The 12,325-nt window shown below is 37.6% G+C and overlaps 1 protein-coding gene across 1 annotated transcript in view; it reads right to left on the bottom strand.

The window, feature by feature from the left end:
• Nucleotides 1-12,325, bottom strand: part of LOC124777350 (UDP-glucuronic acid decarboxylase 1) — a 63,548-nt gene that overhangs the window by 27,189 nt on the left and 24,034 nt on the right. The window contains exons 4-5 of the mRNA XM_047252722.1: nucleotides 8,155-8,268; nucleotides 7,604-7,791 (exon numbers count right to left, since the gene is read on the bottom strand). Of these exons, the coding sequence (XP_047108678.1) occupies nucleotides 7,604-7,791; nucleotides 8,155-8,268 (302 nt within the window). The remainder of the gene's footprint in view (nucleotides 1-7,603; nucleotides 7,792-8,154; nucleotides 8,269-12,325) is intronic.

Genomic DNA, 12,325 nt, shown 5'->3' with positions numbered 1-12,325 from the left:
TTGGGTCTGGAGGGGATAGAACATTCAGCGGTTGGTAGTTGTTGAAAAAATATAGCTCATAAAATATCATTGGTTACTCGCATTTCAGCAACAGCATGCATGTCTTGCCGCAAAGTTGACGAATTTTTGTGTCTTAGTTCTACTTTGATTAGTAATTTTTAACTTTGTGTGATTCTGATTCCCGATTTCTGTGATACGAGGTGTTTTTAAGCCTGTTTCTCGAAAAGTCAGTAACAGTTTGGACATGAAATCTGCAATTAGCTCAGCAACTCGCTATCAAACTATCCCGAAATGTAATGATACTTTGTTACCCCATTGCTAATATGTGCAGTAATAAACTGGGACTCCACTTACAAAATCCATCTTTGTATTTTTTCACCACACAGGGTATTTCCATACAGGTATTGTTATATGGTGAGTCTGCCACGAAAAAAAGACATTCAAATTATTACAGTAACATTGGAACAATGATTGGAGCTATTCTTGTGTACTCACAGTCACAATGGGGTCAACATTTAAGGGACCTAATAAAAATAATTATTTATTTAGCACCACAAAAAGAAACCATTATAAATGCACACATTATCTTTTAGTGTAAGATTCAATAACAATACTAAATAACTAAAAACAAAAGATCAATTACTCTTTTGTTTATCCATAGTTTTTACAGTGTTTACACTTTACTGTGTCTATTACACCCACAATACTACATACTGTTACCACTCTGTGGAATCAATGGCAACTGCTTCACGTACTAAAAGAAGCCATTTTTTAATTCCAGGACCTATTTAAGGCTCAAGTGACACAAGATGCCACTTGGGGTGGCAAGCTGAGACATACACCACGACTGTAAGATTTACCTACATGATGCATCACAATTTGTAGTGGCCTCTCAGGGCACCAAGGGCAAGGGCACTCAAGTGTAAGATCTGTATAAAGGATGTACACAACAAGCAGCAAAAACTAACATAGGTGAAAGTGAAGGAGGAGGGAGCAAAGCAGATTCACTTGCGAGGAAAAATGTTCTTGAACCAGCCCTGATTAACTCAACCAATAATACCCCCCCCCCCCCTCCCTGCACTGCCAGACATTATGTGAGAGCACATTTATTAGTCTCAAATGAGTGAAATTTCAAGTACTGTAGTACCTATAAAAGGCCTCTTAGGCCCATTAACACTTATAAAGTAATAAAAAATAAATATTCAGTGAAAAAAATGTTTAACTGTACTCTCACAGTAACTTAAACGGGCATCTATCTTCCAACACAGTAAATAATTAAATATGCTAACAAGGGAACCTCCCCATCGCACCCCCCTCAGATTTAGATATAAGTTGGCACAGTGGATAGGCCTTGAAAAACTGAACACAGATCAATCGAGAAAACAGAAAGAAGTTGTGTGGAACTATGAAAAAAATTTGTAAAATATACAAAGTGAGTAATCCATGCAAAGATAGGCAACATCAAGGACAATGGTAATCGAGGAGTCCCGTGGTCTCGTGGTTAGCGAGAGCAGCTACGGAACGAGAGGTCCCAGGTTCAAGTCTTCCATCGAGTGAAAAGTTTAATTTTTTATTTTCGGTTTATGTGACAAACTCTTATGTTTTCATCACTTTTTTGGGAGTGATTATCACATCCACAAGAAACCCTATATCGGGCAAGGTAGAAGAATCTTTTTACCCATTTGCTAAGTGTACAAGTTAGGTGGGCCGACAACATATTCCTGTCATGTGACGCACATGCCGTCACCAGTGTCATATAGAATATATCAGACGTGCTTTCCTGTGGAGGAATTGGTTGACCTATGACCTTGCGATCAAATGTTTTCGGTTCCCATTGGAGAGGCACGTCCTTTCGTCTACTAATCGCACGGTTATGCGGTGCGGTCGCAAAACACAGACACTAAACTTATTACAGTGAACAGAGACATCAATGAACGAACGGACAGATCATAACTTTGCAAAAATAAAGAAAGTAAAATTTTCAGTGGAGGCAAGACTTGAACCAAGGACCTCTCGTTCCGCAGCTCTCACTTTAACCACGGGACCATGGCGCTCCTAAACTCCGATTGTCCTTGATGTTGCATATGTTCACATGGACTACTCAGTTTGTATATTTTATTAATTTTTTTCATGGTTCCACACAACTTCTTCCTGTTTTCTCGATTGATCTGTGTTCAGTTTTTCAAGGCACATCCACTGTGCCAACTTATAACTAAATCTGAGGGGGGTGCGATGCGGAGGTTCCCTTGTAAGAAAAAAGTTTAGAGAAGGCTGTGTAACTGCGCTGAATGAGTAAAGGGCTGCAAGACTGTGCAAACTTTAAGTGTATTCTTGCAGCAATACCAAGAAAGTGTAATTTCACAATTACTTCTACTCAAACATGAATTCTGTAAATTTATAATTTCACAGACAGCATTGTGTGAATTCATCACTGACAAATTATGTTAAAAACTATTTTTATCACAATTCTTAAAAATACCGACACATAATTTCATCGAGTTTCATGTTTTATTCTGCCGTCTCTCATACTCTTTGTTTTTCACTTTTCTATCACTTTAAGACTTTATGCTGTGATCACTCAGTGGAATGAATTACTATTAATACTACACTTAAGTTTTTGTGATGTACCAACTAATAGCACATGGATTTTTGATGCACTATGAAATGAAAAAAGTCACACACACCTGATGTCAATGAGGAGAGTGTTTATGCACACTTTGGATGTGTAAAAATTTGGGAATTACATCTGCACTACAAACAGGTACCAGACTAAAATGTAAAGTAATACCACACAGAAATGAAAGAATCGTGAAGGAGGGTACGGGGAGTGGGGGAAGCAGACTCCAGCACCTTTCCAAGTGGCCCTGACAGTGCCATCTACTGGCTGCCATACCAACTGTCAACTGTTATCGTATTTTATAGACTACAATATTCACTTTTTTCCTCAAAAAACTGCCTCCAAAATTCAGGTGATCTTATAATCAAAATTAATATAAAAATATCTAGTGTTTGATTTATAATCCCCGCCAACCTTAAAAATAGCTATATATTTGAAGTGGCGGGAAATCTATCTCTATCTGGCAAAACTGGACTCAACTGACACCAGTGGTGTACCAATGTGATGAACATGAGTTGTGGGGGTTCACAAGCTTGCTAACACTATCTCCCACCACCCAGCCATTACAAACCCAGCACAGTGTCTAGCCTACGATGTGTCATTGCAGTCTATGGTGTCAGTGAACTTGAACTGGAAGTGATTTGTTGTCGGTAACAGTACAATATTTTTGTTAGTAGCTAGTTATATAATGGAACAAAATCAAAAGGTCTTCATATGATGTGGGCTATATATTGAAAGCAGCAGTATATGCAGAACAACATGGAGCTGCTGAGTGGCACTTTGGCACTCTACAAAATCATCATTCACAATCGGTAGGCTGATGAAGGACTGAAAAAAATGAGGAAGACTAAATGTGCAAATAGAGGACTGAATTCAAAATGGCAAGAACTAGAAGGTGATGCATTGAAATAGGTTCAAGGACACCATCAGAATGGCACTGGAATCAATACAAAATGATTCAAATACACAAACTTTAACAGTGGAGTTGGTTGGTGCTCCGGGTTTGTGAAGCGTCATGGACTTACCCTGTGAACAAAAACCAAAATAGCTCAGAAAATACCACGAGAGTATAACAAGAAAATGGTTTTATTATTCAACATCGAAAGAAAATCAGTGTGGAACTAAGCCAAATAGTGAATATGGAAAAAATTCCTCTGACTTTTTATGTGTCAAGTAACAGAACTGTTGCTGTGAAAGGTGCTAAAATCGTCAAAAAATGCGCTACACTGTTGTCCTTTCATACTGTGTTGACGGTACTTAACGTAATCCAATTATCATTTTCAAGTGCAAAACAGTGCCAAAACCTTCTGAAATACCGCCAGGTGTTGTTGTTCACATATATGACAAGGGTTGGATGGATGAGGCTGCTATGAAATTATGGACTAAAGAGTGTGGGAGGAAGGAAAGGTGCTTTATTAAAGAAGATTTCTGTTCTCGTGCTAGATCTGTTTAGTAGTCATTTGAAAAATTCTGTGAAAGAGAAATTGAGACAGGGAAATATGGAGCTTGCTGCTGTTATGGAAGGACTTACTTCAAAACTGCAATCTCCTGATGTCTTGATAAATAAATCACTTAATGTGTATATTAGAGAGAAGTGGAACAAATGGATGGTAGACGAAACCCAACATCAATTCACAATGAAGGGAGCTTTGAAACGACCTATAATCAAACAAGTGTGTCATTGGATAGAAGTCATGGTCTAGAGTGCGAGAGGACATTATTCAGGGTGTATATGCGGACAAGAAAAAAAATTTTCTGAATTTTCCCCGGATCTCCCGGTTAAAAACACACTTTTTGCGATGTGAAAATTTACTTCTTCCAATGTGAAAATACATTTTTTCCCACAATAAGCGGCAGTGTACTTTAACTTGGAGCTGTAAAAATATCAATCCTTAGAACAACAAAGGTTTTATACACCAGCGTAGAACTACCCGGCACTTTAGAAAATGAAAATGAAACTCGGCGTGAGGGGGCGGGGGAGGGGGGGGGGGGGCATTTACGAAAGACCTTTGTTGTGCAGCAACATGTACGCTGCATATTTTCATATTACAATACACTAAATATTTTCGTATTACGAAAGTATAAATTCAAATTTCAACAAACACAGCACTTTATAGTTTCTGAAGCACTGAAAAAGATTGCAATGCACTTTGGTAAGCCAATCATAGCTCATGTCGCATGATCTTGCGAGCCAATGACAGCAGATATTCAGAGCATATGACACGACATGCAGTCAGCCAATAGCAACATCACTGTTAAGCAGCATGAACACGTAAGTAGGAAAAGTTAATGTACATAGTGTAGCTACAAGAAAAGCTAATCTTTCACATATAATACTGGCCTTTTTAGCATGCGTTACACTTTGAGATACATCATACAAATGCATCAGTAAAATTTTAAACAATGACATTAATGTCTGGTCTCCTGGGCTTGAAATTATTCAAAGTAGCTGGTACTCAAAGTGTAAGTTTTACATTAGAGTCAAATGCTCTGTGATTTAAGAAATTCACTACACTTTCTCACACGTAATATAATTCACCTTGTGTAAAAGGAAATTTCCTTTGAAAATGACGCTTTTTAAAGAAATATTCGAAATATTTTCCCCGTGACCTCTTAGACATGGATTTGTTTCAGCAGCTGCCACAGAGCGCCAGAAAACAGGCATTACTGCATGTAGGCCACTGGAAGCCAGTACATTTGTACACATATAGCATTAAGAGATCTTACATGACGTCATAAAAGAAATAGGGCATCAGAGGATACTTCAAGAGCATGGGAGTTCCGTAAACCATACTAAAATGCATAATTCAGCTTAGAGGATACATTCATATGTGTAGATTCACAACAAAGTAGGCCCCTATCTGATGATAAGCTTTTCTGTAAACTTTTCGGGATGCAAATTTTCTTGGAGTAGCAGTAGTGTAGTGTGTCACGTTTGGTTCTTTATTATACCATACATGCCAGAAGATAAAAATTGTCATGTGAAATTCTATGAAAAGTTGAAGCTAGCCAATAGCGTGGAACAAACACTTCGTATCTTAAAACTGACTGCATCTGCGGAAAAGATTAATGAAAACTACATTTATTTAGCAAACCACAAAAGCAACTTCATTTACAACAAGATGATTAATGTTTTACTACCAAAAATGTGGAAATAAAATAAAATCAGAAAACTTAAACCAGTAACATATTTTAGCCTCCCGTAATTATGAGAATGTGTTTTAATTCACTTGATAGCTTCCGGCCACAGAAATCCATTTTGTTTTCATTTGATGTGTAAACTGTAAACGAAGAGGAAGCAGTAAAATCACCAAACCTGAACACGGTAACCATCTCCCACCCCATTACAACCCAGACTGCTCTGTGCATGCATGAATCTGGCAGCTTGAGCGTACCAGAAAAATTTTTCTGGGTAGCGTAACTGCTCCTTGCTACTGCGGCAGCCACACTTCAAGTAGCCAGAAGAGGGAGAAGGTACTGCTCATACGCAACTCAACTGCGCATGCACATGAGCCTGCTGGCAACTGCTCAAACAAACTTAATGTAAACAGTTACGATGTCACATTCATCGGAAACAGGTATCTGTTATAAAATATTTCATTGTCTTTAAATGTGAACATTTTTCATGTCTTTGACACATTTTGCTTTTGGCATGCACTTTGTTTTGTTGTTGTAAATGGCGCATGAACTTTGCAACTTAAGTTATATTTTGGTTTTTTTCCTCTCGTTTATGTTTCATTGCTGAAGTATTATTCTGCAGCAGCGGGATACAGTAAAATTGTTTGTTACAAAATTTTACTGAACACTAAAACAATGACAAATACCTGGAATTATAAAAAGATTCCCAGGTCTTCCCTGGTTTTCTCCTGCTTAAAAAAATTCCCGGGTTTCTCCCGGATTTCCTGGTTGTCCCGGAGCGTATACAAATTGTTATTGTTAAATCTTTCATGAAGTGTGGCATAAGTAATGCTCTCGATGGCAGTGAAGACCATCTTATATATAAAGAGAACACTGATGATGGCAAATAGGAGGAGGAGGAGGAGGAGGAGTAAGAAGCAGCCCAGTTGACGATTTTCAGTGATTTATAAAGATAAGTTCGGTTTTATAAATTACAATTTTTTTTTTAGTCTGGCTTTGCAATCTGACGGTAAAAATGTTACTTTAAAAAAAAAACTGCTTAAAAGTTAAGGTGTGTCTTATAGTCTGTAAAATACGGTGCATACTGCGCGTTTATGAAGGTTAAAAGTGAGACAGGAGCATAACAGAAGCTTACAGGATTCGTGAAATCTAAATTGATGGTTGCATATTGAATGACGGTGCTTGTCACTAACATTGAATGACGGTGCTTGTCACTAACAGTTCACATAAACAATTCGAAATTAAAAACAACTAGTACTAAACTTACATTGTGGCAATTAAAAAATAATAAAAATTACATAACAATCACTTTGAAATGATTGCATATGCAAGGTTCTGTATTTGATCACTAAGGATGGCAGCAGCCCACAAAACATGAGCACGCCAAAGTTGACAGGCTTCTGCTGATCCAGAACTAGGGAGCCCTCAAAGCCCTCATTCACCTCTTCGGGAATGGACTATAGGCGAACTTATTGGCAGTACAAATGCTAATTCTCCCTTATCAGAAGTGTTTTATAAATAATGAGTGCAGAAGAAAACTAAGCAAATGTGTTGATGTTAACAATACGAAATTTCAGTTACCTTGTGTCATGCTGTCAAACAGTCAAACTTCACCAAATACAATTCAACTAGCAAATGCCAGGACAACAAAAAGGCCACTACAATATCAAGGACTTACAAATCCTTTTTCGTCCACCCAAACACAATTTATACACACATTCAAATGTAAGCAACCATTAATGTCAGTAATTAAAGGTATGAAGTGCAACTTACATTGCTGTGATCATTTATTCTAACCTTCATCATTTTACTTAAATACTATAATGTCAAAAGGATGTAGAAACTCACTGTGATGGTTTCATTGTTAAGGGCTTGAAGAATGAAGTTTGATACCACTCTTCCATCATTCATATGCATTCTTGGTCCATATGTGTTAAATATTCTTGCAACTCTAACATCAACTTTCTCCTGTTTTGCATAGGCATAGCTTAGTGTTTCAGCAACCCTTTTCCCTTCATCATAACATGCCCTGGGACCTAAACAATTAATGTAATACATACTAAGCTATGAAGATTTAATAGAGTTTAGAAATCATATTTGTTCAGCAATTTATCATTTCTTCAAAAATTTGGCTAACAAAAGAAATTTTCGATTTTATGCATCTTATATTTATTCAGCTTCAAATTATGCTTCAAAACTCAACAATTATAGCAGAATGCTGAAATTTTTTAATGTTCAACATTATTCTTCATCTACTCTGTCGAGCACATGCTTCTAACCTGTCATACAACACACTGCAACTGTGGAAATTGTGTGTGTGTGTGTGTGTGTGTGTGTAAACCGATGTATTACATGTTCATTATAAGGAATATAATTATTTCTTTCTGTTTGATTCTCACCTATAGGGTTGACATGGCCCCAGTAAGTTTCTGGTTGGGGATGCACTTCCGGGTCGCCATACACTTCCGATGTACTGGCAATCAAAACTCTAGCACCAACTCTTTTTGCCAGCCCTGTAAACAAAATTAAATTATTGCAACCGATTAAATGTTAATCATAAAGCAGTAAAAAAATCTTTTTAATTTCACTAGAAACAGATATTTTAAGGCTAACTGACTACTAATATAAAATTTAGCGTTAATATTTCATTGATTTCACACAACTTAATGTAACACTACGCACGCTCTTTCTTTCTTTCTTTTTTCACTCACCTTCAATGAGGAACTCAGTAGGTTGACACCAGCAAACTACTGTAGTCAAATAACACTTTAGTGCATTAACAACCAATGTGAGATTAGTGCACAGCCTTATTTCCAGTTTTGTATTTTTGTGATAACTGACATTTATATGGCAGAAATACTTATTGTTATCATCATTTTAATTTTTAAGGTAATTTTAATAACTTGAAATACTGGTATGTTAATCAACTTTCTACACCAATCTAAACCTTTCAATTTTCAACATAATACAAAAGATGCAGTTTCCATTTCTTCTCTTAGCTGCACTGAGCAAAGCTGTGTAGTGGTTAGCACAACGGACTCAAATTCAGGAGGACACACCAGTTAAAATCTGCATCTGGCCATCAAGATTTAGGTTTTCCACAATTTCTCTGAATTGCTCCAGGCAAATGCTGAGATGGTTCCCTTTGAAAATGCACAGCTGATTTCCATCCCCATCCTTGAAACATTCCAACCTTGTGATTCATCTCTATTGACCTCAATTATGATGGGACATTAAATCCTTCCTTCTTAGCTGCACTATATGACTGAGTTGGATGTCCCTCCACATTACTCCTCATGACAATGTTAGTGCAGAGGAGAGGTTCATCTAGTTGCTCTCTGCACTTTTACTTTAATGCTGTCATTATGATCATTACAGCCCTCTCAATTCAATTAATATAGCTCAACTAAAAATCATAATATACAGCCAACTAACGAAAAATATTACAGTAATTTCCCTGAAGATCATAAAACAGCCAGGAAACACGTTCATTAAATTATCTGAACAAGATTCATTGGATCACAAAACATTAACATGCACCTCAAATTATCACTGTCATTTGTTAAAATACAAATTTGTTAAAATACAAATTAGCACATACTTAAATTACAGTGCACTGCAATAGTGATCACTTCATGCAGGCCATTCATGATGCAGTAGGACTCCATGTGCTACAAGTGAGCTAGAATTACTTCTTTCCATCGAAGTGCATTGAAACAAAGGTACACCCTGACAAAGATCAATTAGATCTTCCAAGGCTTGTTCAGTTACACTTTTTGTCTCTTTTCCCTCCACACAGCCATAACTTTACTCCGTACCGATAACATCAGTGCACATTTGGAGATGTAGCATAATGCCACTTAATTCTCCTCAAGTCTACCTGGCTGCCACATCTGTTATCTTACTGCTACAAATCTAACTCAATCTGTTATCTTACTGCTACAAATCTAACTCAATCAGGTACCCACCATAATGATACTAGTGAACTTCGCTTTTGCAAAAATTGTGAATGACAAGCCTTTCTGTTGGGTATATTCTATCGATAACATGACGAGCACTGTTATCCTTTTTATGGCTAAATTTTATACAATTGAGAGCAATGAGTATTGCACTCAACTCTTTATCCTCAGGATGTTACAGAAAATGGACTTACTATTTAAGTTCCATTTCCTGGACATATTTGTGTGAACTGCAATGGTAAATACACTGGTAGACACCCTTAATTGTCCACTTCTTGAGAAACAGCTTGTATGATCAGTTTAAAGACGTGTTCCACTTGTTGACTTTAATAAAATATAGGTACTGTAAGTGCACTTAAGAAACATAGGTCATACTCATATGGTAATTAAAAATGTTTTTTATGCCTCTTTATCAACCAAGGTGAATGGTTGCTATAATACTATTGGAGAACTTTCATTTTTACAATTTTTTTTCAATCATGAGTCATTTGGCTGGGATTCCCCAATGGCATAAGATTCTTTGGCCGAATGTTTTAAAGGGGGACAAAGCACTGTGAGTAGCTTCCCTTACATTCTCAGAAAAGAAGGAAGCTTAAGTTTACCACATTATCAACAAATAAGTCAGTGACCAAATGCTAGCACAGATTGGCAAAAAATAAATAAATAAAATAATTTAGGCCATGTCCTACACAGAGAACCTTCCCAATATCTTCCTTAATCTGTTATGAGGGAAAGGGAAGGAGGTGGGGGAGGGAGGATGGAAGGAGGGGGAGAAGCGGGGGGGGGGGGGGGGGGGGGGGGGACAGAAAGCTACATGTGGATGCCCAGAGAAAAACTTGAAACCCACTGCTCCCAAAAGCAATATCCAGTGCCTATACCACTGCACCACCTTCCTTCATCGCAGAATGGGGGCTTGTCTTACGAGCTCCAGTTGCAAGTCTTAATGGGCTCACAGTTGGGGTCTATTCACTATTTTCAAATTATAAAAGTTGATTCACAGAAGCTACACCCACTATCAAGTCAGGAGCAAATGAATGATACATATATATAGAAAGAGTAGTACACATTAATTTATTTAACTGATCCTCATCCCTCTGGCTGAAGCACTTCAAGGGATTTGTGACCTCCTACAACTAGTAATATTAAGTTTTCTAGTGTGGCTGCCAAGTGGCTTTATCAGCTAATACCATGCAATGAGAGATGACTGTTTTATCAAGTTAAGAATAGAGTCTTTAAGTTGAAAGGTGAGTGAGTATTCAAACACTTGTATGAGAGTAAATCTATGCTCACAGCCTATCCCTCCAACCAGCTAAGGGTGGTCAATTTCTAATGACGAGTTGTCACAGTGAGGTTTGAAAATGAACAAGAAATACAGTCCTGAAGAAAAAAATGATCATTTTTACAATGGTTTTTACTGTGTTAGTTACACGATTTACAGATAAGCGAAATGGAATATGCTATACTGTAGAACAATTTTTACTTAGATAAATTTGCAATAAACCACTCTACCAGAAAGGACTTTTAATAGAAGTGGAAGTTGTCCACCGATGCCCAACTATGAAGGCGCTTTACAATAGTTGTTCTCCAACTTGTTATTACTGCCACAGGAGAGATGATGACAGGTTTGCGAGGCACTTAACTGCACTGTCATCAGTGCCCGTACAAAGTCCCAATTTTTACACAGTCCAATCTAGCCACTGTCACGAATGATGATGATGATTATGATGATGATGAAATGATGAAGACAGCACAAACACCCCATCTCCGGGCAGAGAAAATCCCCAATTCAGCCGGGAATCAAACCCAGGACCACTTGATCCAGAGGCAGCAATGCTAGCCACTAGACCACAAGCTGCTGACACCACAGGAGAGAGATGGGGATATTTGGGTAGGGTGTGGAGAGGTAGGGGGGGGGGGAGGGGTTTGTAAAGGGGGGCACTAAAGGAATATTGGGGGATGAACTGCCAGTGTTTTCTTTTAACTGATGTTTTAGTCAAGATAAAAATTTCCATGAATTTAACTTTTTAAACATAGGTACGATAACATCTGACAGCTGAATCCAATATCATTTTTAAAAAAGTATGCCTGTACTGACTGGCAAAGAGACACCTTCAAGTCAGTAGGAGTGGTACATGAGTGTGGGGACACATGATCAGCATGTTCAATCCCTACAGCAGAAATTGCCAGTAGCTGAATACTGTATGGTGTCAGTGGTTCTTTATTCAAGAAACTCCTCATTTGGCCTCATGAAGCTGAGTCCACACCATTCCAGACCTCTACTTCAATAAAAAATCTTAGATGGTATTAGGAATTGAACCTGGGTCTTTCAGCATCAAAGGCAGTGGCTAACAATTCGGCTAAAGAGGTGGTCAAATATATTTATTAAAATTATATTTCGATTCACATTTGGTTTAAAAATGAGACCAGAACAACTTAAAAAGAGACTTAAACATAAAAACTTTTTTTTAGTACAATTATGTAAGAAATACATGTTACCTGCAGCTGCGCTCGCAAATCAGTAGCTTTGATATGATGAGCCATGGTAAGTACACAAGTTACTGTACATACAATAACATAAGCTGCTCTCACACCTACCTGTTTGTGTAAGCCT

The sequence above is a fragment of the Schistocerca piceifrons genome, chromosome 2 (assembly GCF_021461385.2).
Source record: "Schistocerca piceifrons isolate TAMUIC-IGC-003096 chromosome 2, iqSchPice1.1, whole genome shotgun sequence".
Lineage (NCBI taxonomy): Eukaryota > Metazoa > Arthropoda > Insecta > Orthoptera > Acrididae > Schistocerca > Schistocerca piceifrons.
Note: the sequence above shows the minus strand (reverse complement) of the source record. Positions and strands in the feature narration are given on the sequence as shown.